A 25815-nucleotide genomic window follows, 5' to 3' on the forward strand; every position below is an offset into this window, starting at 1 on the left:
GAGACTATGAGAGTGACCTGTGGTAAACTACTGCTGCTGGGAGTGATTGTCATGGCTGCTGCAGACCCACACCAGAGAGTTTAGACAAGGCTTGACACCTGATTGGGTCAATGATATTAGCTGTCATTGTTATTAGTTATAGCATAAATTAATTCATGCACTTTTAATAATTTGTGGGCATTCCCTGGTGGTCCATTGTTTGGGAATTGGCACTTTCACTGCCGTGGGCCTGGGTTCGATCCCTGGGTGGGGAACTAAGATCCTGCAAGCCGAGCAGTGTGGCCAAAAAACTAGTAATAATAATTTCCTTGTTTACATACACTAATATACCTTTGGATGCTTTGCTAGCCTAGTTTTTTAGCTTGGGTTAAGTGTGATTATTTCTTTTTAAATACTTCATAATTCTCGACTGTGCCTATAATTTCATGCTGGAGAGTTTTAAAATTATCTATTGCATATGTAATATGTTTTTTATTCAGTTTAAATTCTGATTCTTCCTGAGCATTGTAACTGTATACGTGGTAGACTAATGTCTTTTTTCCAGGATGAAATTCAAACTTCTGCATCCTCTTGTGATGAGACTGAGCTACAGACCAGCAGCCAGGAACAAGCTGAGAGGGAGCCGGATGACCATGTCACCAAAACCAGAGGAAGGCGTAAGACTGTCCACAGGAGCCCTGACTCACAGGCAAATGGAAATGTGCAAACTGAAAAGAAGCTACCACCTGTGCCCAATCTGGTATATTATCAGGGAGCTTTCCCTTATTCCCTTATGATATCAGGTGATGGTAAACACTGCCCTGAGATCAGACCCAAGTCTGGCTTTATCATCACCTCAGGGACTGGCACTCAGGAAGTACTTATTAAGTACTACGCACAGGGACTTCTCTGGTGGTCCAGTGGCTAGGACGCCATGCTTTCACTGCCAAGGGCCCAGGTTCAGTCCCTGGTTGGGGAACTAAGATCCCACTAGCTGTGGGGTGCAGCTGAAATAGAAGTATTAAGTTCAAATTAAATGTATGTTAAATAAATAGGAACATTCATTAAGTGCTTACTTAAGTGAGGTGTATAGTAAATAAGAAAGAAAGAGATATCAGTATCGAATACAATATATTTTTTTTCCTCCTTCCTAACTTGTGCTGGGCCTGGTGATCAGCTTAGTCTTTGAGCAGTGTGGTCATGTGATTCCAGGCACTTGCCCCACTGGCTTTGCGAGGATTCTGGTTTTATTATCCTTTCATTCATATGTAACTTTCACAAGTTGGCCCTAACCTTTATGTTCTAGCTTTGTGTAGGACCTTACTCGTCAGCCTGCCGAGGTCTTTCGGTGTTGGTTTCTCCTCCCTCGGAGAGCCTCCTCTGCCAGGTATGCCTTCCAGTTGTCCCTAGTCTCTCCTGTGCCCAGACGCACATTGTCACAACACGTGGCGAGGCAAAGAACCCGATCTGCCATTCAAAAAGAGCTTAGTCTCTTCCTTTTCTTCCTGTAACTCCTTTTCCCCCTCAATTTAGTACCTATCTTTGGAAGACAGGGATTATTTTTTCTTTCCTTTTTTTATGTCTGACTATAGCGGTGTTTTAAATGATATATATTTTTTTCTTTTGGCTGTGCTGGGTCTTTGTTGTGACTTGTAGGCTCCTCATTTGCAGTTCACTGGCTTAGTTTCCCTGCAGCATGTGGGATCTTAGTTCCCCAGCCCGGGACTGAACCCATGTCCCCTGCACTGGAAGCCAGATTCTTAACCACTGGACTACCAGAGAAGTCCCTAATGATATTTTTTTCAATTGAGGAATAATTTGGGGTGATCATTTCACAGTATATACAGTGTCCAGTTAACATCCATCTCCTCTCATAGTTAAATTTTTCTTGTGATGAGACCTTTTCAGATTTACTCATGGCGGTTTTCAAATGTGATTACTTGTCATTTAAATCATTTATTTTGTTTCAAAATTTCTAGCAGAATCATTCAGAGATAAAAATATGTGGCCCTACTGAATCCCAGAATCAAGAAAAGCATGAAAACCAGGTTCTCAGAACTGCTGTAGAAGTTCCTTCTCTACCAAATGAGAGTCAAGGAGATGAGAATGCGGTGTCCTCAGGAAAACATGGAACAGATGGTATGCGAGTAATTTTTTAAAAATCTAAAATTGCTAGGGTGACTGCTTTATTTCCCTAGGACTGCCATAACAAAGTGCCACAAACTGGGCAACTTAGAAATTTATTCTCTCACAGTTCTGGAGGCTAGAGTCTAAAATTAAGCTGTCAGTAGAGCCATTCTCTTCCACATTGAGGAGAATCCTTCCTGGCCGCTTTGAATCTCTGGTGGTGGTTATAGACCTTGGCTTGCAGCTAAATCTCTGCCTCTTGGTCATGTGGCATTCTCTCTGTGTGTTGTTTTCTTTATATTGTTGGCTTAAAAGGACACCAGTTATATTGGATTGTGTGTGTCATGTCTGGTTCTTTGCAACCCCATGGACTGTAGCCCACCAGGTTCCTCTGTTCATGGGATTCTCCAGGCCAGAATATTGGAGCAGGTTGCCATTTCCTACTCTAGGGGATCTTCCTGACCCAGGGATCGAACCCTGCGTCTCTTGCATCTCTGCATTGGCAGGCAGATTCTTTATTACTGCACTACGTGGGAAGCCCAGGTCTATCCCCGTGACCTTGGCTTAAGTTGATTACATCTACAAAGAACCTTTCCAAATAAGGTCATTGCACAGTTACCAGAGATTAAGACTTCAGCATATCTCTTTCGGGAAAACCGTTCCTCCCATTATAGCACTATATAGAATTTCCAAGGGTTCTGCAGTGAGAGCAAAAGTTAGAACCAAGTATAGCAGGCCGTCAGGTCACCTTTAACACCTGGTAGAAACCAGATAAGAGTGATAACTGGCAAGTTTCAGGCAGTTAATCTCTAGGCAGGATGAGGGGAACCCACATTCTACCGATTAGCTCCTTCTGGCCTACTCCAGAAACAGGTACAAAGGCCTGTTAGCCCCCTCGAGTAGGACAATTAAAAGGGATCTTCATGGTCTACCTTCCCAGCAGTGTGACTATTTTATTACGATGAATGTATATTTTACTTAGTCTGTAACCTAAAAGCTTCTTCTCTAAACTTGCTCAACTAAATGTTTGTTTCAGTAAAGCCAGAAGACATCCCTGGCAGTTCAGTGGTTAGGACTCCTTGATTCCACTGAATGGGGCATGGGTTCTGTCCCTGGTCGGGGAATTAAGATCCCGCATGGTTCATGGTGTGGCCACCAAAAAAAAGGCCAGAAAACTTCAGTTCCCCTTTACCTAACAGGACTTGGTGCTTTCTGATTTCATTCCTCAGGAAGCCTGCTAGTGGCAGCAGTGTCTCGGTGTTTGCTTCATCCCAGTAGTCTGTCTGGGACCTGATATCTTCCTGAGGGGACTGAGAGAGAAATGATCCACTCACGTCCACCAAGCAGTTTAATGCAGAATTTCTAGCATTGAGCCTTCCCATCTTCCCCAGCATTTTGAATGTGTTACTAAATTCAGAAAGTTAAAGGAGTATAGGTTCTGATTCAGTAGGTCTGAGGTGAGCTTGAAATTCTGCAGATTTAATAAGCATCCCCAGGTAATTCTGATGCATATGCCTCATAAATGCACTTTGAAATCTTGAGACGAGGAGAATGTAAAGAAATATGACAGAGTCAGAGGTGGGTGTAGAATTACAAATGTCTGGCATTCCACCAGTCATGTTGTCGAGAAGACTTACCTCTAGGACCCAGTTTTGATGGCATAGGAAAAATGAGGGTAGATCCTGTAAGTCAGGTTTGCTCACTGAAGTGCGGGCTGTTTGAAGGAGAAAAATCGGATCATGTAGTTTCTGGTGAGAGGGATTTTTTAAATTTTATTTTGACATAATTTTAGACAGTAACAAGAGTTCCTATATATCTCTCACCTGGATTTCACAAATATTAATATTTTGCCATATTTGCTTTATTCTTATACTTATATACATATATACTAATATGTGTTGTATACATTTTTTTCATAAACTGCTTGAGAGTAAGTTTCAGATATGTGCCTTTTTACCCCTAAATATTTCTGTGTGTTTCTTAAAACATAAGGACTTTTTCTCACAAATGTACAGAGTGCAGTTCATATTCCACATGATAGTTAACCTCTAATAAATAACCACTTGTCAAGGTTTGGTATAGTATCAAAGAAGAATATCCACAATTATCTTAAAAGGCCATTAAATAGTCTTCACTTTTAACCACATAGCTGTATATGGCAAAATTTGTTTTCATATATTACTTCAGTTCAGTTCATTCGCTCAGTTGTGTCCGACTCTTTGCGACCCCCTGAATTGCAGCACACCAGGCCTCCCTGTCCATCACCATCTCCCGGAGTTCACTCAGACTCATGTACTTTTCTTCCAAGGAGTAAGCGTCTTTTAATTTCATGGCTGCAGTCACCACCAACCAGAACAATATATCACAATATAGTGTATGCAGAAGCAGATGAGAGAATTCAGCTGCCTTTTATTATCAGACGTTAAAGAAATTGTAAAAGAAAAGAAAAAATAACCACTCTACTCATTTTTTTTATTTAGAAACTTTTGTCATTTTTAATCACGTTAAGGAAGGAAAGCTATGATCAACCTAGATAGCATATTTGCCGACTAAGGTCCGTCTAGTCAAGGCTATGGTTTTTCCAGTGGTCATGTATGGATGTGAGAGTTGGACTGTCCAAGAAGGCTGAGCACTGAAGAATTGATGCTTTTGAACTGTGGTGTTGGAGAGGACTCTTGAGAGTCCCTTGGACTGCAAGGAGATCCAACCAGTCCATTCTGAAGGAGATCAGCCCTGGGATTTCTTTGGAAGGAATGATGCTATAGCTGAAATGCCAATACTTTGGCCACCTCATGTGAAGAGTTGACTCATTGGAAAAGACTCTGATGCTGGGAGGGATTCGGAGCAGGAGGAGAAGGGGACGACAGAGGATGAGATGGCTGGATGGCATGAATGACTTGATGGACGTGAGTCTGAGTGAACTCCAGGAGCTGGTGATGGACAGGGAGGCCTGGCGTGCTGCGATTCATGGTGTCGCAAAGAGTTGGACACGACTGAGCGACTGAACTGACTGAACTGATAGTGGGTATATTTTTAGTTAATCAAATATCTTTAAATGTCTTAATTTTAAGTCTAGTGTGGTATATATTGATACATGAACAAAAATTCTTTGGGGTCCTCAATTTTTGAGAGTATGGAGGCATCCTGAGGCTAGAAAGTATGAGACTTGATAACTAACCTTATTTAGACAGACCTTATTTAGGTTTCATCCCAGCAGTGTCCCTTAAAGCAAAGGCAGACTCATCCTTGACATTTCATTGCCATGCCTCTTTAAACTACTTTAATATGGAACAGTTCTTCAGCCTTCCTTTGTCTCCCAGTGTGTTGACATTTTTAAAATACAGACCAGTTTCTTGGGTCCTCTGACTTAGTTTGTCTAATGTTGTTGATGGTTAGAATCAGATCATGCCCTATTGGCAGGAATCCCACAAACTAAGACACAGTGTCCTTCATCGTCAGCACCCCAGAGGGCTCAGGTATTGGTTTGTCCTATGACCAGTCTTGTTAACATGCATCACTTGGTTATGGAGGTGTCTGCTAGGTGGTTCCTTTGTTGTAGTTATTATATTTTCATTTATAATAAGCATGCTGTGAAGAGTGGCTCTGACTCTTTACATGTCCTATTTCATGGCCAAGGTCCAAGCAAAAGCCACTGTAGCCCCTCCATCTCTATCCATTCATTCTTTTGTCTTGTTTTTTAGACGCATTGGGAAACATTAAGGATGTATGACTTCATAAGTAGCATTTCTTGAAAAGTCACTTACACAGTATTTAGTAGATTGCCTCAAGCTAAAAATAATATTAGAATGTGGAAGATAAGTAGAGGGAAATAGCAACCATTATACACATCATGATCTTAACTAGATTTAAAGAACAAAAGCAAAACAAGCATAGAAGCAAAAGACTTGAGGAAAATATACCAGAATGATAATAGTGTTTCTTAGGCTAGTGGAATTGTGTGATTTTTATCGTTCTCATTAAAACATCTAGACGTGTTCATAGCAAAAGTTCTGGAAAAGTGTTTTTAAATTTCTGATAGGCTTATATAGCTATACAGGAAGCACAAAATTTCTGTCTGCTTGGAATATGAGCTAAAAATGTGGTGATGCTATAATTAATTCTTTGTGCTCCTTACATACTATTTCTCCCACAACCTTGGCAGAGACTACCACGTGAAAATGCTTCATGTTAACTTACATTTTTTTTAATTGAAGTATAATTGCTTTACAGTGTTCGTTTCTGTTACATTTCTTCATGGGAATAATTTTTAGAAATCTTTCATTAGTTCTGAATCTTTGGATTCAGGTAATGAAGATCCACGGGTACCTTCAAAAAGAAAGAAGTCTCTCTACACAGATGGGTTTTCCAAACCTGGAAAAAATAAAACCACAAGCACTACTCCAAGTAAGTTACTCTGTTGCCTGGCCCATAGAATGTTGGTTGTGAGTATATTTAGAGTGCTTAAAATGCTGCTGAGCATTTTAGAAATTCTATTACTTATTCCTAGAGAATGTAATCAGTTAGAATCGCACAGAGCTGAGGTAAAGTGTTGCCCGTCTTGGCCTGCCTTACAGCCCTGAGCTAAGAATGTCTCTTACAGTTGTAAAGCATTGTATAAAAGAAGGAACATAACTGAGAGACCACATTGTGTGTGGCTGTCAAGCATAATATGTTTATTGTCTGCCCCTTTACAGACAAAATTTGCCAATCCTTGGCATAGAGCTTTCTTAGCATTATGCTTAGTCACTCAGTTGTGTCCAACTCTTTTCAACCCCATGGACTGTAGCCCACCAGGCTCCTCTGTCCATGGGGTTCTCCAGACAAGAATGCTGGCGTGGGTTGCCATTCCCTTCTCTTCTTAGCATTATAAAATGTCAAATTTAAGTAAAGGCCATTAATTAATTGGTGATGTGGAGGACAAATCTGTTAATCTTTTCTTATCCTCTGGACTAAACCAAGATGTCAGTAGGCAGTGAAATGGAGAGATTGTCAGTATTTGATAGTTTATAAGATGAATATGCTTTTCTCCTGAGTTTTCAAAAACTTAATGTTTTGAAATTAAAATTTTAGCAAAAATGATGTTTGAAGTTGAATATTAGGAATGCTGAGATGAGAATGAATGTTAACAGAAAAACATAAGGAAGGTGAATAAATGGATTTTGTCTTATTATTAATTTTCATATTTGGGGAAATATTCTAGACTTTAAGAAGCTTCACGAGGCTCGTTTTAAGGAAATGGAGTCCATTGATCAATATGTTGAGAGAAAAAAGAAACATTTTGAAGAACACAGTTCATTTAATGAACTGAAGGTATGCTGATAAAATTATGTTCTTAGTGGTACTGTTTGATTTTAATGTTGATACTGTGTATTACATAGCATGGTTAATACAACTACCTTTCTATTATTCTATTACTGGAATAGATTTGAGTTTAATGTATCTTTATTATTTTAAGTTTGTTTTTGAGAATTTTCAAAACCCTCCAGATAAAGAAGTGAATCTTTACTATAAAAAATAGTTTAAAAGAAAGAAAAAACATTAAGAAAACATAACTTAAAAAAATTTTTTAAATAGAAAAATATTTAAAGTAAACAGTAAAATAAAAAAGAACAAAAGAAAGGAAGAAGTCCAAAATAGCAATAAGTTACTCTGTTTTCCACAATCAGACATTGCGCCTATCACTTTTGTTGAGGAAAAGCTGATTTATGGCTGAAGCCACCTTCTTTTCCTGTCTCTAACCCAAAGGGAAAAGGGGTGACTAACAGTGGCTAGCTTGAAGGCTTACTGTCAAAACTGAGCTTCCTGGACTGGGTCCCTTAAGACCAGATAGTGCTGAACTCGAACTCTTTTGAGTAAGAGAAGGTGAAGTCAACCCTGAGGTTGAGTTAGCAGAAGCGTAGTGAGTTAATAACATCCCAGGAAGTCGATGTTACTGTCTTACATGGTATCTGGTGTTAAAGGGGTGCCTCACATTTGGATGGGAAACATTTTTTAATTTAATAATACATAATAGTGAAAGTGAAGTCGCTCAGTCGTGTCCGACTCTTTGCGACCCCATGGACTGTAGCCTACCAGGCTTCTCCATCCATGGGATTCTCCAGGCAAGAATACTGGAGTGGGTTATCATTTCCTTCTCCAGGGGATCTTCCCGACCCAGGGATCTAACCGTGGTCTCCCGCATTAGAGGCAGACACTTTAACCTCTGAGCCACCACCTGCCTATTTCTCAAAGAATTTGAGCCAGTTTGTGGTATTACAGCATAATACAGTATAAAGCTGTTCTAAAAAGGGCAGAAAATGAGCCTTGTTAGCAGGTACAATGTCTGCTGTATCAGTTACTGAGTTGAGTTTTGAGTTTTCTGATACCCATGGTAATGGGGAAATGCACTGGATAATAAGCTGTAAATAATTTTAAAAAAATACATGTGGTTCTTAGAGACTTAATCTTGGATAATAAATGTTCAATTGAACAGTGTTTATAAAACCACTGTTACCACAGTTGAAGACAGTGTTATCAACCTTCTAGCAAGTAGGAGCATCTCCACCCAAGTCAAGGCATTAAACATCTCCATCCTTTCATACTGATCTAACAACATGGGTGGACAATCCAGAGAAGAAATACTCAGTATGTCCATAAGGAGACTTTTAAATTTTAACAAGGGCTAACTTTCACAGCATTCATTACTGAATACTGGGACAAGAGGTCCATCCTGGGAGTGAAGGAGAAGGGGAGTGGCCTGCTGATGCTTTACAGAAAGTAGATAGCTTCTTTCTCTGCACAGGCATGAGCTAGCTGCAAATATGCCTGGAAAGAGAGCCACTCATTTTCCTTACCATGAAGCTGAGTCTACTTAAAAACTTTATTAAAAGTCAAGCTTTCTGTACACGATATGGATGAATTAATTTTCTAGGTAAAAGTTAAGGGCAGAACAACTGCTTTAACCATAAACTTGAGTGTAGCCTTGAAGATGTGTTGAATAAATGAGTAGCTTATCTTGTTTCTTAGTTGACAGTCCCATCTGAATGAGTTGAGTTCTACAAATCCCACCCCGGTGTCACTGTTTAATCAGGAATTAGCTGATGAGACGGGTTATTTGGTATGATCTATTTGCAGACTAAACAAAAAACAATGATAGTGACTTCACCATAGCTAATATGGTTTTCTTAACAGTTGATATGTTTGGAGGTTGGTCTTTTGGAGAGTGATGGACAGTAAGAAGTGAGCAGAGTTCTAGAAAGAATCATCTGGCTGTGACTAATGACTGTCTCCATGATTAGTTGCCTGATGGCTCCTCCAGAATGGGATCCCAAACTTTGTGCCCCAAGATGCCTGTTTACTTTGCTAACAGTGGGAATGATCAAATTTTTTAATCTTTGATAATATATGAAAAAAAAATTGAATTTGCATTTCTCTGATCATCAGATGTTACTTGTTTGTGTTACAAATCTTTGTATGATATAATTGGCAGGTTTTCTGTGAATTTGCTTTTTCTTAATTTTTGTCGATTTATGAGCCACTTATCTATATGAATGATGAATATTATGTATTATGTGTTCTAAATACTTTCCCATAGTTTATCTTTTTAACTGTACTAATGGTATCTTACTTTGTGGAAGGTTTTATTGTTTCATTAAACTTTACAACTTTTCCTTTTAAAACTGAGGAAAAGTTTTGTGTTGCCCTTCTTGTCCCAAGATAATAAAAATATGCTTTTATTTTACTGCTTTTATTATTTTCCCTATGTTAATCTTTAACCCACATTTTTATTTTTATATATGTTATGATTGAGCTCCTTGCTTTGTTAAAATAGGATTTTTTTTTGCTAAAAGAAAGGGAGAAATTTATTAGATACATTGCAAACAAAATAGTGCTACTAGAGTCAGCATAATATTCTGCCTGAAAAGCCAGAAAGATTGGTACTCACTGTGAGTAGAATCACTTAAACATTTTAAGTTGCTCAAGCAAAGATGCAGAGTTGGTGGTTTTGGCACCAAGTGAATTGTGAGGAGACAGTGTAGAAAGTGGGAATTTTAGGAGAAAGAAGAAAACAAATGGTGTGATTACATATAACAGTATACTTAATACATCTAACCTGAGTTCTTAGCTTACGGTAAAGATACATATTTACTAAATATTTTATTTTTAAATTTGTCTTACAACATGAATCTCTTCTGCTTGTATGTTGAAATGAGAGCTTAATGTAATTCTCTGCTGCCTTGTATTATGTCACAGGCTATCATCAGAATGTTTCTTTTGGCTCTACATTGTCAATTCCAGTAGTCCTGTTTCTGTTGTCAGTTAGTGAAGTTAGATTTCTTCTGCCTGCAGCAGAGCTTAGACTAATGATACTAGACTAGAAAAACATTCCATCATTCTTTGTGCTTTGACTATATCTAAAAAAGATAACATAAGTGAAACCCTTCCCTGCTGTTTTATAGAGAGCATTCCCCTTCCTCTCTTCTTTTTCTTTAGGTTTTTAAAAAAGAACTTTAAAAAGCTGTCGGAGAGCTAGGGTTGGGTTGGGGAGTAATTATTTGTAGATTTCATAAGCTTTTTACACAGTAGGTTCTTCTTTGAGTTTATATTTAATAAACTGCATATCATGCTGTCAAAGGAACCATCTTTCCAAGAGAACCATTTATCCCCTGTCTCTGGCCATGGGAGACTGTTTGGCCACCTGCTCTCTCTCTTGAGAAAATACCTGGGGACATGGGAGCTGCAAAGGGCTTTCTGTAACACAGCACAACTAGAAGTTTCTGTTAAATCAGAGCCATCTTCGCAGCACAGGTGTAGAAAACTGCCCAGCCTGCCAGGCAGATAGGATGGGGTGAGGTAGTAGACAAGGAAGGATGACAGGGTTAAAAGTGAGGATGAAACGGGATGAATGGGGCACTCTCCTGCACTTTGCCCGAGAGACAATACTGTCTAAGAGGCCAGGCTTTAATGTGCTGCGTTTCGGGTTCTCCAGAGGCAGCCCGTCACTAAGGGAGTGCCGGCAACTCCAGTTCCTGCCCGAGGAAGACACTCCGTGGCTTGTACCCCTGGCAGCCAGCAGCGCTCTCAAGGCCGGCCCCACGCAGGCCGGAGCACCTTGTGTGTGAAGGGGTCAGCCAAGCACTCTGCTCTGTCGGCAGCTAAGATGAATGTCAGGTAAAGAAGAGCTCCAAACTGGAATCCAGGGTGAGGTCTCAAAGGTGTTATTGCTTTTCATACATTTCAGGAGGACTACATCAAATGTTTTAGAGTGGATGAAAAAGGAGAAAGGATTGGAATAGAAAGATCAGCAAACATTTAAGTTAATCTTTTTTCCTTTAAATTTGTGTTTTCTTGTTTTATCCAACTTTCCTAACATTTGATTAATAAGTAAAGATAGAAAAAATAATATGGATATTTTACTTTATTAATTTAATGTATGTCTGCAAAAATGTCTATAGAAATTTTTCCATTGACTTAAATATCAAGTTGAAGCTGAAAATGTCTCAGTATGGTGAACTAAAGAACTGACTCATCCTGAAATGTGAACATTGTAGCCCACTAGGTAGTGCAGCAGCATAGCCATCTCATGCCCTGTTAATCCCTGTTTTCTTTGCTTATGCCTTTCCTGGCATCAGGGTAGCCTTCAACTATGACTGTCTTGAGTTTGGAATTCTATTTATTGAGTTGGCTTGGAATATGAGGTACCTATGCTTGGCAGTTCTGATTATATTTAATATTTAAGAACACCATGGTCAAGGGCTAGTCCTTGCTTCCTGCAGGGTACAGAACAGCCTGGACATGGTAGCAGAACCATTCCTACACATTTGTTTTCTTAATTCTGTTGTCGAGTCATAGTGGTCTCCCAGTCCCTCTGACTTGCCCTCATCAGGAGGAGAAAGGGAGCTTCTCCAAGTACACCTGAAACTTGAGGCCCTTAGGTGTCTCCTTTGAATTCTGCTTTATACTGTCATTGGCCAAGGCAGGGAGAGTAGAGAGTACAAAACCATATTTTACAAGTAACAGAGCTTGATAAATGACTTGCTGTAGCATCATTGTTTAAAAACATTCACATTCTGTAAAAGAGGTTCATTTGTGTAACAGGTTATACTGAGGCCCTTTCAGTGCTTGGTGATGGGTAGGTGGTGGTGTTTATAAGCCCAGCCCAAGTTACTCTTGACACAGGTACTCATGTCTTATTCTATTCTGTCCTATTTAGGTTTTCAGCTGCTACTAAAGATAATGAGCATAAGCGTTCACTGACCAAGACTCCAGCCAGAAAGTCTCCACATGTGACCATGTCTGGGAATACCCCAAAAGGCCAGGCTGTGCTCGGGACACACAAGTTAAAGACCACAAGGGGTGAATCTGTTGCTGGTAAAGAGACAACACACACACACACACACTCTTCTGCTTCATTTTTAAGCCATGTGACATCCTAATAGGATTGTTTCCTTAAAGCCTCTCCATATCTATAGAATCAAAAGCAAAAATTTCTCCATAGCATTTATACTTGTGAGGGAAATGCCAGAGACACAGATGCAAACCTGATACCCCTGCCCAAGGTCTCCATCCTGTCTAAGACAAGCCCCAAGAGGGTGACCCTCCCTGGAGAACGCTTGGCCCACTCTGGTACTCTTGCCTTGAAAATCCCATGGATGGAGGAGTCTGGTGGGCCGCAGTCCACGAGGTCACTAAGAGTCGGACACGACTGAGCGACTTCACTTTCACTTTTCACTTTAATACATTGGAGAAGGAAATGGCAACCCACTCCAGACAGGGCAGCCTGGTGGGCTGCCATCTATGGGGTCTCACAGAGTCGGACACGACTGAAGCGATTTAGCAGCAGCAGCAGAGATTAGGGGGAGGATCACAGCACTCATTATAGCCTCTGAATGGTTCTGCCAGACGCTGAAACTAACAGGACCCAGAGTTCGTGGAATAAATGCCATGCTATTGACTGGTAGTAGGGTGTATAAGCCAGAATGAGCTATATAAACAATCTTCTACACCCTGTCTACTTAATCATCGCCTACAAAGACCAGGTGGTTTTCAAAAGAACAGTGCAATAGCAGTGTGAGGGTTTAAAACATTATCACCAGTAGGTTAAGGCCTGTATTAGAACTGAGTGTATCAACATTCTCTTGAGAGTTCTGCTGAATGTCAGGCAAGAGGGGCCTTGGTTCCCTGAGACCAGAGTAATCCAGCAGGAGTTCAGACTAGGGGAGAATATTGTTGTTGGTAATAACCAGTGTGGAGACTGTGGATTTTTTTCATGCCTTTCACACCTAAATTAAAGATCAAATAGTGAGACTGACAACCACATTTCAAGAGAGAGTGCAGAGGTAAGAACAGAAAATTTATGATTCTTCCTGTGTATCACCTCTGTCATTCCCATTTACCCTTAATCTTTTCTATACCAGCAAGCAAACATCCCCTATAACATGCTAAATCATCTTGTAAAGGGGGAAGAAAGTTTGGGCAGAAAGCAGGGCTTAAAAAATGAAGACTAAACTTCCTTAAGATGGGACTCTTGTCATTTTACATGGGACATGAGCCACTGAGCAGCAGCCACCTGCCTAATACTGAGCAAGGCCCCACAAATGCCCACAGATAAGGACATGAAGAAGAATCCACCTCTATGCCATATCCTGAGTTTTCTCCTCTAGGTTACTCAGGAGTGTGCCCAGCCGGGATGGGATAGTTTTCTTTCCCCATTTATCAAATACAAATTTCATGTAGATGAACTCAAACTGATTTGTTTCTAATGATTTGCTTTATTCACTCTGTATGTTTCAAGAACCATACTGATAAATGAGCTAAAGTTCATTCATTTTCACTGTGTTTTTCAATGGTGTGGATATATTTCAACTTATCCATTTTACTGCTCATGGACCCGCTGGTATTTCTGACTTTTATTTTTTTAATATTTATTTACTCATTTATTTTCGGCTGTGTTGGGTCTTAATTGCAGCACGTGGGCTCTCTAGCTGTGGCACACGGGCTCCAGAGTGCGTGGTCCGTAGCTGTGGCGAGCTGGCTTAGGTGCCCTGCAGCCTGTGGCATCTCAGTTCCCCGACCAGGGATCAAGCCTGAGCCCCTGTGAACAATGTTTATTGTTTTATAGAGTATAACTATGACCACTGTGGAACACATTTCCTGTCCGTGTATAAGTGTTCCTCAAACTAGGAGGCCTGCTGGATAGTAAGGTATCCAGACACTTACGTTACTGGTTGAATTGTACCAGTACATCCTCTCACCAGCAGTGTGACAGCCCCATTGTTCCCCTCCGTACCAAAACTTGATAGCAACACAGTGGAACGGCTTCAGCACCGGGGCTTTCTGCTTTTCTGTGTTGTTTCACTAGGTGTTCCTAGATCCTGGTTACTTGTTCACATATTCAGGCAAGTACCAACATTTGACAGTGGCCTGAATGCAACCTGTAAGGGGAAAGAATTATAAAATGTGTCAGATATATGCTGCCCAACTGTAGCAAAAATGTGGCTTACCAAATTATACCATTCTTATATGTTTTTAACTTTATGTTACAAAAATTCACATTCTTCACATTCACTTTCTATAACAGCCTTCATTAGTGAAAATCAGAGCCATGGATCTTTTAATCTCTATGTGATTATGTTCCCTGCAGGCTTTTATCTCTGTTTGTGTTAATGAAAATGTCACTATTAATAATATATAACTTTTTAAAAGGGTAGGGAATTCCCTGGTGGTCAGTGGTTGGGACAGCGAACTTCCACTGCAGAGTGTGCAGGTTCTATCCCTTGGTTAGGGAACTAAGATCCAGCATGCTACACAGTGCTGCCCCAAAAAAGGGTAAATAATATCAGGCAAACAGCCTGAAAGTTTACCCAGTTAATTTTTTTTAGTTGAAATATAGTTGATTCAGTGTTATGTTACTTTCAGGTATACAGCAAAGTGATTCAATTATACATATAAAAACATATATATATAGCCTTTTTGAGATTCCTTTCCCTATTAGGTTATTATAAAATACTGAATATAGTTTCCTGTGCTATATAGTAGGTCCTTTTTTAGGTTATCTGTTTTGTATGTAGTAGCATGTGTATGTTAATCCCAAAGTCCTAATTTATCCTTGCCACCGAATTAAATCTTAAAACAGAATTCTAAACTCCTGTTGATCCTAAAAAATGTCACAATTTGGGGAGCTGCTGACAGGGAAACAAATCTCAGGGGTTAGTTCTCCTCAGTAACTCTTTTCTCCCCATTTCTCCTTTTTAACCCTACTTCTGTTTCAGGCTGTTCATATTAAATTCTATTTAAGATTGAGCAGTGATACTTTAATAAAATAAAACTTTAGCAGATCTTTTATTCTAATTAAACCCTTGGATTTTGTTATTTTAGTTATTACCCCGTTCAAGTTGACAACTGAGGCAGCGCAGACTCCAACCTCCCATAAAAAACCAGTGTTTGATCTCAAAGCAAGTTTGTCTCGTCCTCTCAACTATGAGCCGCATAAAGGTATGTGGGAACGTTTTGAGGTTCAAGAGTTAAGATTAAACAGTTATGCATCTGACGACATGAAAAATCCTAGTGACTCAGTGGAAGCCATACTTAGCCTAGAATTCCTGCCTCTGCTCTGTGTCCATGTGACCCATAATTTAAAAACTATCCATTGAACAAATACTAAATAATTCAATTATATTTTTGTTAACCAAAAACAGTTTCTAATCGGTGTTGCTAAAAAGCATTAATAAAACTTCAGCTAAAATCAAGAAATTTGAGTATTTGTATGGGTAAATGAATGTTTTCTTTATGGTTTTTAAAGGATCCTAGGCTGAGGACCACTGGTCAAACCACCTGGGACATTTATTGGCCAAATGTCTCTCTTGGGCATATATTAAAGTTCTTCACATGCACTTAAAACATCAGCAATTAATATGATCTATATGTCAGTGCTTCTGGAATTATTTTAAAACAAACTTCCTATAAAAATCACGTTTATGTAAGTGTTTAAATTACTAATCTTAATGCAACAAATATAATAAAAACTAAGTCTTATTTAGAGGTAAGAGTCAAGCTGAACCATGGTTTAAAAAAACTTCTCCCGCTGCATTTTTCCACCCCAAGTTTTCCCATCTGTGGCAATGGCACTTCTCTAACCAAGTGTCAGGGCAGACGTCTGGGAGTGATCTTTGGCTGTCTACTCTCCTTGACACCATATGCAGGCCTCTCAACTCCATCTTTGAAACTGATCTGTAATTTGACCACTTTTTACCCCTTTATGGCTACTGCCTTTGGTCCTAGTCACATCATCTTATTGAACTTCTAGAATAGCCTCTTGGCCCCACTACAACCTTAAAGACGAATCAGAGCACATCAGTACCTTGCTCTGAACCTCCTAAGGTTTCCCATCTCTCTTCCACCCTCATTTCGTTGTCTCCTCCCTTCTCTGACTGTGCCAGTCACACTGGTGTTTCAGCTCCTCAGACACATTCATCTCATTCCCTCCTTTAGGTCTTTGAATTTGTTATCCCTGTGCTCCACCAAGAATACTATTCCCATTGATCTTTGCACAACTTGCTCCCTTTTTCTAACGGGGCATCCACTTGACTGTCACCAATCTAGGAAGGTCTTCTCTGTCCACCCCCCGCCCCCCACCTCACACACACACACTCTTTACTCCTTCAGTGCGGTTCAGTCGCTCAGTTGTGTCTGACTCTTTGTGACGCCATGGACTGTAGCACACCAGGCTTCCCTGTCCATCACCAACTTGCAGAGCTTGCTTAAACTCATGTCCACTGAGTCGGTGATGCCATCCAACCATCTCATCCTCTCTCGTCCCCTTCTCCTCCTGACTTCAATCTTTCCCAGCATCAGGGTCTTTTCCAGTGAGTCAGTTCTTCTCATCAGGTGGCCAAAGTATTGGAGCTTCAGCTTCAGCATCCGTACTCCCAATGAATATTCAGGACTGATTTCCTTTAGGATGGACTGGTTTGATCTCCTTGCAGTCCAAGGGACTCTCAAGAGTCTTTTCCAACACAACAGTCCAAAAGCATCAATTCTTCAGCGGTCAGCTTTCTTTATAGTCCAACTCTAACACCCATACATGACTACTGGAAAAATCATAGATTTGACTAGATGGACCTTTGTCGGCAAAGTAATGTCTCTGCTTTTTAATATGCTAAGTAGGTCATAGCTTTTCTTCCAAGGAGCAAGCGTCTTTTAATTTAATGGCTACAGTCATCATCTGCAGTTAATTTGGAGCCCAAGAAAATAAAGTCTGTCACTGTTTCCATTGTTTCCTCATCTGTTTGCCATGAAATGATGGGACCGGATGCTATGATCTTAGTTTTTTGTTAAATGTTCAGTTTTAAGCCAGCTTCTTCACCTTCCTCTTTCACTTTCATCCAGAGGCTCTTCAGTTCCTCTTGGCTTTCTGCCATAAGAGTGGTGTCATCTGCATGTCTGAGGTTAATGATATTTCTCCTGGTAATCTTAATTCCAGCTTGTGGTTCATCCAACCCGGCATTTCACATGATGTACTCTGCATATAAGTTAAATAATCAAGGTGACAATATACAGCTCTGACATCCCAATTTGGAACCACTCTGTTGTTCCATGTTCACTTCTAACTATTGCTTCTTGACCTGCATACAGATTTCTTGGGAGGCAGGTAAGGTTGTCTAGTATTCTCATCTTTTGAAGAATTTTCCAGTTTGTTGTGATCTACACGGTCAAAGGTGTAATCAGTAAGGGAAAAGTAGATGGTTTTTGGGAATTCTCCAGTGGGTGTTGGCAATTTGATCTCTGGTTCCTCTGCCTTTTCTAAAACCAGCTTGAACATCAGGAATTTCACAGTTCACGTATTGCTGAAGCCTGGCTTGGAGAATTTTGAGCATTATTTTATTAGCATGTGAGATGAGTGCAATTGTGCAGTAGTTTGAGCATTCTTTGGCATTGCCTTTCTTTGGGATTGGAATGAAAACTGACCCTTTCCAGTCCTGTGGCCACTGCTAAGTTATCCAAATTAGCTGGCATATTGAGTGCAGCACTTTCAAAGCATCATCTTTCAGGATTTGAAATAGCTCTACGAAATTCCATCACCTCCACTAGCTTTGTTTGTGGTGATGCTTCCTAAGGCCCACTTGACTTCACATTCCAGGATGTCTGGCTCTAGGTGAGTGATCACACCATCATGGTTATCTGGGATGAAGCTCTTTTTTGTACAGTTCTTCTGTGTATTCTTGCCACCTCTTCTTAATATCTTCTGCTTCTGTTAGGTCCATACCATTCCTGTCCTTTATTGTGCCCATCTTTGCATGAAATGTTCCCTTGGGATCTCTAATTTTCTTGAAGAGATCTCTAGTCTTTCCCATTCTGTTGTTTTCCTCTTTCTTTGTATTGATCAGTGAGGAAGGCTTTCTTATCTCCTTGCTATTCTTTGGAACTCTGCATCCAAATGGGTATATCTTTCCTTTTCTCCTTTGCCTTTCACTTCTCTTCTTTTCTCAGCTATTTTTAAGGCCTCCTCAGACAGCCATTTTGCCTTTTTGCATTTCTATTTCTTAGAGATGGTCCTGATCACTGCTTCCTGTACAATGTCACGAACCTCCGTCCATAGTTCTTCAGGCACTCTAGCAGATCTAATCTCTTGAATCTATTTGTCATGTCCATTGTATAATCATAAGGGATTTAATTTAGGTCATTCCTGAATGGTCTAGTGGTTTTCCTTACTTTCTTTAATTTCAGTCTAAATTTGGCAATAAGGAGTTCATGATCAGAGCAACAGTCAGCTCCCAGTCTTGTTTTTTTGCTGACTTATATAGAGCTTCTCCATCTTCTGCTGCAAAGAATATCAATCTGATTTCAGTACTGACCATCTGGTGATGTCCAATTGTAGAGTCTTCTCTTGTGTTGTTGGAAGAGGGTGTTTGCTATGACCAGTGTGTTCTCTTGGCAAAACTCTGTTAACCTTTGCCCTGCCTAATTTTGTACTCCAAGGCCAAATTTGCCTGTTACTCCAGGTTATCTCTTGACTTCCTACTTTTGCATTTTAGTCCCCTATGATGAAAAGGACATCTTTTGGGGGTGTTAGTTCTAGGTCTTGTAGGTCTTCATAGAACCATTCAATTTCAGCTTCTTCAGCATAACTGGTTAGGGCATAGACTTGGATTACTGTGATATTGAATGGTTTGCCTTGGAAACGAACAGAGATCATTCTGTCATTTTTGAGATTGCACCCAAGTACTGCATTTCAGACTCTTTTGTTGACTATGAGGGCTAGTCCATTTCTTCTAAGGCATTCTTGCCCACAGCAGTAGATATAATGGTCATCTGAATTAAATTCACCCATTTCCATCCGTTTTAGTTCACTGATTCCTAAAATGTTGATGTTCACTCTTGCCACCTCCTGTTTGACCACTTCTAATTTGCCTTGATTCGTGGACCTAACATTCCAGATTCCTATGCAATATTGTTCTTTACAGCATCAGACTTTATTTCCATCACCAGTCACATCCACAGCTGGGTGGTGTTTTTGCTTTGGCTCCATCTCTTCATTCTTTCTGGAGTTATTTCTCCACTGATCTCCAGTAGCATATTGGGCACCTACCTACCTGGGGGTTTCATCTTTCAGTGTCATATCTTTTTGCCTTTTCATACTGTTCATGGGGTTCTCAAGGCAAGAAGACTGAAGTGGTTTGCCATTCCCTTCTCCAGTGGACCAGGTTTTGTCAGAACTCTCCACCATGACCCGTCCGTCTTGGGTGGCCCTACCTACATGGCATAGCTCATAGTTCCATTCCTTACTTAGTCTTATATTTCTTCATAGCACTGCCTGATGTGACCCTACTTGACAATTATCTGCCTCTACCGTTGGAAACCAGCAAGAATTGTTGACTTCTTGGTTCACTGCTCTGTCCTTAGCACCTAGAAGGGTCCCTTGCACACCAGGTTCTCCAGAAGTATTTGACATGGGAATGACTGAGCCCCCTAACTTCTACTGATGGTAGGAAACCTGGTTTAGAGCTTCACCTGTGCTTGTTATTTTAGATCCTAGACAAGTCATTTAATTCCTTTATGAAAGGGAAAATAAACAAGTACTACTTCGGTGGTTACTGAGAGGGTCAAATGATGCAGCAAGTGTGAAAGTCCTTTTTATAAAATGGGAAACACTGCAAATAACAATCACTAGTACTCAGAAACAGGTCACACTATGCCAGTAAAGTAATACATAAACATCTGGAAATTTGGTCACAATTCTAAAGCCAACAAAATAGTCCTCCTTGTTCTGTTCCAAATACACGGCAATAGGTAACATTAATAAACTGCAAAGATGAAATACTGCACTATTAAACATACCTATGCAATCTTGGGATTAAACTACCTAGTTGTTATGGCTGCTTTGATGTGCTGTGTAATTGGATTCAGTATTAAGAATCTTTGCGGGGTTTTTTTGGTATTAAGATTTTTTTGTGACTTTCTAAGGATTAAAAAGTCAAAGAGGGAATTCCTGGCGGTCCAGTGGTTAGGACCCTGTGCTTCCACTGCAGGGGCCTGAGTTCATTCCTAGTTGAGGAACCTAGGATCGCATAAGCCATGCAGTGTGGCAAAAAAAAAAAAAAAAAAAAACTTTTTAAAGTAGAAGACACTTGTTTTTAGAGGAAAAGAAAGTAATGTCTATCTGTGGAATATTAAACTGAAATTAATAGAATTATACTAGCAAATGTCTAAAAACAAAGTATAAACGTTGATAGCAAGCAGGTAGCCACAAATAAGGGAGAATTAAAATAATAAATACAAGAATCTTCTTAAATCTGTTTATCTCTGTCCTAAACTAGGAAAACTGAAACCATGGGGACAGTCTAAAGAAAACAATTCTCTACATGAGCATGTCAACAGAGTTAGCTTCCACAAGAAAACTTATAAACAACCTCGTCTCCAGACCAGGTAAGAACATAACTATTCATTCAGTTCTATAATTCTTTTAATTTGGAAAACTGTATAAAAGCAGAGTCTTTGGGACAGAGTCACAGAAATAGTGGAGTTTAAAAAGAAGGTAGAAGTGGAATCATATACAGCACTTAAAGTACATATGCCTAGGCAGTATCATAGTGGGCTCTAACTCAGCAGGTGTGAGATGGCACCCACACATCGGCATTGTTTCTGAAGCTCTGCAGGTGATTCAGAAGACCCGGATTCAGAGCACTGCTCTTACATGACCTGTCTACCCAAACAATGCACCTGGATGTCCCTCCAGATATCACTCATGTGCCCAGGGCACCTAAGTATGCAGACAGATGTAAATTCTCACACCCAGGGAAACCAGGCTTACTAGGCTTCAAGGCCCTGCACAAGGGGAAACCCCAGTGTGATCCTTAGAGGCTTCTTTCTGCATGAAAACCAAGTTAATGCCAGAGTCTGTCCTGGGCTGCAGCTGGTCCTGGTTTGGTCGATTCCCTATGAGATACCCTCCTGACACAGATTTACCTATCATTTGACTGGACAGCTACCACCAAGACCTAATTATTTGCTATTAAAATCATTAACATGATTCTGGGCCTTTTTTTCCCCTCTTAATTCCTTCCCTCAAAAATCACAGTTGGCTTAAGTCAGTAGATCCTGGTTCCAATGCTAGCACTTTCGTTAGACAATGTGATTTTGAGCTTGAATTCTGACTTCCACAGATAGAGCTTTCTCACTTAAAACAAACTAAAAAAATCTACAGGGGTTGGATTCACTCTCCAAGCTGTCTTCTGGTTCTAATTTCATGCTTGGTTTAAGAATGCTGCTTTAACATAAGGAAAAAAAAAAATTTCTAGCCTTTTAACATAAGTGACTTACATGTATGGTTTCCATTGCACAGACCACTGGTCACAAGCACAGTGTCCTGTAAAAGTGAATTTTACACTGGATGTCATTTTAAGTTTGGACATTATTCTAACCACAGGTGCTTTAAAGTGGTCTGTTTGGAGCTTCACCAGAGCCTAACATATAACCTGTCCTTTTGTAGGGAGGAGCAACGAAAGAAACATGAGCAGGAGCGAAAGGAGAAGAAAGAAAAGGTCCTGGGAGTTCGAAGGGGCCTCATTATAGCTGAACGTTCATAATTTAACATCCTGTAAATATTTTTTTCCTCCGAACCTTTTGTAAATATTTTTATACTGTCCTCTTAGTCAAAAGACCTTTTTCTGCTCTTAACTTTGTTCATATACATATATGTAGTGCCTGTGGCTTCTTCACATGCTATTTCCCTGAAAAGACATTACCTTTAAAACTCACAAACTCTTCTGAAATACTTTTTACCTAAGCCCCTACACAACTAGCTCAGTTTTCTACAAAAGACCCATCATAGATTCTTGACCTAGATTTTTAAAGTCAAGTGCCCTCTGCTGGCTCTAGTAACAGAACTTCAGTCCTCTTCTAGGCAAAAGCATTTTCCTGATGGTAGCCAATTATAACACATGCTTTAGTAGAAATTGAACAAGTTATGGATAGGGTAAGCTGTGAAAGGCCACCTCTTCATCCTCTAGAGAATCTAGTAATCTTACTGAAACTGTAGGCCATTTGTGTTGGTAAGACATCAGTATTTTACCTATGTGAAATGTTTCATTTAAGCTTTTGTGTACTTCATGTAATTGTCAATTATATATCTCTGTATTCTTAAAAACAAAACTATAGCTCATTCTAGCCTGGCTTATTTAGAAATACACAGGACCATACTGAAAGTTGGGGATTGCGGCTTTAAGGATTATTGTGCTCTGTCAAACTGATATCTTACTTGATTTATGCAAAAGACTAGAGTTGCTTAGTATCATATTCATGATTGTTGCACCTGAGTGGAGTGTCTGCGTTTTGTACGGCTTGAGATTTTCATGAATAAAATTTTTTCTCACGGTGGTAAGAGTCATTCTTTGTAAATGTAATTGGTTTCCAAAATTTACTTGACCAGCCAAGACCAATAAGAGTTGACTTGTACTCTTTGTGCATCCTTTCTTGACCTCCTGCTCCTAGAAGAAATGATTATGTCTTTCTTCTGTATTTTCACAGCACCCGTCAGATTCTATTAAACTTATTTTTATACACATATGAGCCCAGAGAACATGGCACAGAATATGGCATACTCCTGGGTGCTCAATAAACTCAGATTTTGCTATCAAGAGGCAGAGACCAGATCAATCAAGAAACTACCCTGCTACCATAAAGGGAAAATGATAACTATTTTGGAAAACAGCTTTGTAGTTTCTTTAAAAATTTAAATATACATCTATCAGATGACCCAGAAATTCTCCTAAGAAATGAAAACATATGTCAACACCAAAACGTGCAAATATTTATAGCACTTTTATTCAGTAGCCAAAAAGCAGAAATCCAACTGTCTATCAATGGATGGATTAAAGCACTAAAAAGTGAAATACTGATAATGCAACGTGGATGAACATCAAAGATGTTATGCAAAGTGAAAAGAAGCCAGACACAAACTTAACACAGAAAGTAGATCAGTGATTATGGGGCTGAGATGGGAATGAAGAGTTTAGGTGTTTTAGTCACTAAGTCGTGTCTGATTCTTGAGACCCCATGGAGTATAGCCTGCCAATGCTCCTCTGTCCATGGGATTTCCCAGGCAAAGATACTGGAGCAGGTTGCCATTTCCATCTCCAAGGGATCTTCCTGACCCAGGGATCGAACCCATGTCTCCTATGTTGCAGGCAGATGCTTTACAATCTGAGCCACCAGGGAAGCTGACAGAAATTTCCTAAAATTAGCTGCATAAAGACTGCACAATTCTGGAGGTCCAATGGTGAAGACATCGTGCTTTCACTGCTGTGGCCCCAGCTTCAACCCCTGACTGGGGAACTATGATCCTGCAAGCTGCATAGTATGCCCCCCCCGAAAAATCATTGAGTTTATACACTTAAAACAGATGAACTTTGTTATGTAAATTATACCTCAATAAAGCTGATAAAGACAAATAATTACATGAAAATATTTTAGGCCAAAATGATGGAAAAGCTGTCAGCCTTGTGTATTCTTATCTTAAAATTGGCTCTCGGATACTCTGGCTATATCATATAGTTTCCCATCTCCTCTAACAGGACAAGAATTGATCAGTTTAAACTTTATCAGGGTCTTGTTTCTGGCACATGCGATCTCTGATACTTAAAATGACTGGGGAAGCGGCCAAGGATCATGCATCTTTGGAGCACAAGCAATGTAGATGTTAGGGACTGCATGTTTGTGGCCACCACTCCCTCCTAATTCATATGTTGAAAATCCTAATCCCCAATGTGACTTGGTACTTAGAGGTGCACTTGGAGGCCTTTGGGAGGTAATCAGGTCATATGGGTGGAGCCCTCATGACAGGATTAATGCTATTATATGAAGAGACCAGAACCTGTTCTCTTCATGTAGGGATACAGTAAGAAGGCAGCTGTCTACAGCCAGGAAGCACTCACCAGACACCAGGCAGGCAGGCACCTTGATACTGGACTTCCCCGACTCTAGAACTGGGAGAAATACACATGTGTTTCGTTTAAGCCACCTAGTCTACGGTGATTTGTTACAGAAGCCCAGGCAAAATAAAACAGGTATTTTTTCCCCAGTGACTTCTATAGCATCTTTATCTTAATGTTTTCTACAGCAGTCTCCTCTCCTGATAGCTAGATGAGAAAACAGAAGAAACGTATAGGGAATAGAATGGTAGAAGGCCATCAACAGTCATTTCAGAGCCTCCCTGTTTTGGGAACCACCTATTAAGTATAGGAACTATTCCTAACAGGAATCACTCTAACCCAAAACAGTTGTTTACATAGTAACTCTGCATCATTACTTACATTCTTTAAGTTAAGGTATCACTTAACTGGTTGGTTCCTCTCAGCAGCATTTACCTATGTCTTAGGGAAGACATACAGCCACTGTTTGGACACCATTTTAAAAATACTTTATTTTTGTGTCACTGTGGATTCTACTACCCTCAGCAATACAGAAATACCACATGATCACTATTTAAAAAGTCTTGGATTAAGCTCTGGAGAATTTTCATAGGCAAATTCTTCTGTGTGGGCCGGATCTGTAAATACTCCAATAAAATCTATTTCCAAGAAAAATGGACCATCCACTTTATCAGCCAGGGTGAATCCAATAGATGAGATCTAAATTTAAAACAGAGAAATTGATCAAAATCTTGTACGCTGTTGTTTTCCCTGGAGTTTTAAAATTCTGTAATTACTATAGCTTCATGTACATACTATCAGCCCTTAACATGTATACCATAGTACTCAAGTGCTGTAGAAAATTATAAGACGTACATGACTGCTTTTCTTTCCACATTCTACTTCTCTCTTTAAAACAGTGCCACTTAAAACTAATAAGTAAAAGTGGATGTCTAATGGAGGTTCCTTGAAGCTCCCCTGAACTCTGTTTTAAAGCTAAAGTAAAATGTAGGCATGACTACACTGAAATTCCTCCAAGCAGGGGTAGGATTCACAGGACAGTTCTGAGTCAGCATTTGTCTAGGTATAACAGGAGAATACTTAAGTAGGAATTTTCATCTTTCATTTCAGTTCAGTTCAGTCACTCACTCATGTACAACTCTGCGACCCCATGAATCGCAGCATGCCCGGCCTCCCTGTCCATCATCAACTCCCAGAGTTCACTCAGATTCACATCCATCGAGTCAGTGATGCCATCCAGTCATCTCATCCTCTGTCGTCCCCTTCTCCTCCTGCCCCCAATCCCTCCCAGCATCAGAGTCTT

The 25815-nt window shown here is 40.0% G+C and overlaps 2 protein-coding genes across 10 annotated transcripts in view; one reads left to right on the top strand and one right to left on the bottom strand.

The window, feature by feature from the left end:
- Positions 1-22959, top strand: part of NUSAP1 (nucleolar and spindle associated protein 1) — a 29212-nt gene extending 6253 nt beyond the window's left edge. Inside the window, exons 3-11 of one of the 4 annotated variants that reach the window (XM_069596046.1) lie at positions 545-739; positions 1959-2118; positions 6412-6510; positions 7307-7416; positions 11075-11256; positions 12299-12456; positions 15463-15579; positions 20901-21009; positions 22073-22959. In XM_069596046.1, the coding sequence (XP_069452147.1) occupies positions 545-739; positions 1959-2118; positions 6412-6510; positions 7307-7416; positions 11075-11256; positions 12299-12456; positions 15463-15579; positions 20901-21009; positions 22073-22169 (1227 nt within the window). In that variant the 3' untranslated portion in view covers positions 22170-22959. The remainder of the gene's footprint in view (positions 1-544; positions 740-1958; positions 2119-6411; positions 6511-7306; positions 7417-11074; positions 11257-12298; positions 12457-15462; positions 15580-20900; positions 21010-22072) is intronic. The other 3 variants (XM_069596049.1, XM_069596047.1, XM_069596050.1) reach the window with 3 other exon arrangements.
- NDUFAF1 (NADH:ubiquinone oxidoreductase complex assembly factor 1) overlaps positions 13837-25815 on the bottom strand; it is a 30469-nt gene continuing 18490 nt past the window's right edge. For 4 of the 6 annotated variants that reach the window (XM_069596054.1, XM_069596051.1, XM_069596055.1 and 1 more), the window contains exon 5: positions 24978-25211. In XM_069596054.1, coding sequence (XP_069452155.1) covers positions 25062-25211 — 150 coding nt within the window. In that variant the 3' untranslated portion in view covers positions 24978-25061. Of the gene's footprint in view, positions 14520-21903; positions 21950-24515; positions 25212-25815 lie in introns of those variants that run through there. The other 2 variants (XM_069596053.1, XM_069596052.1) reach the window with 2 other exon arrangements.

Source organism: Ovis canadensis, chromosome 7 (genome assembly GCF_042477335.2).
Source record: "Ovis canadensis isolate MfBH-ARS-UI-01 breed Bighorn chromosome 7, ARS-UI_OviCan_v2, whole genome shotgun sequence".
Lineage (NCBI taxonomy): Eukaryota > Metazoa > Chordata > Mammalia > Artiodactyla > Bovidae > Ovis > Ovis canadensis.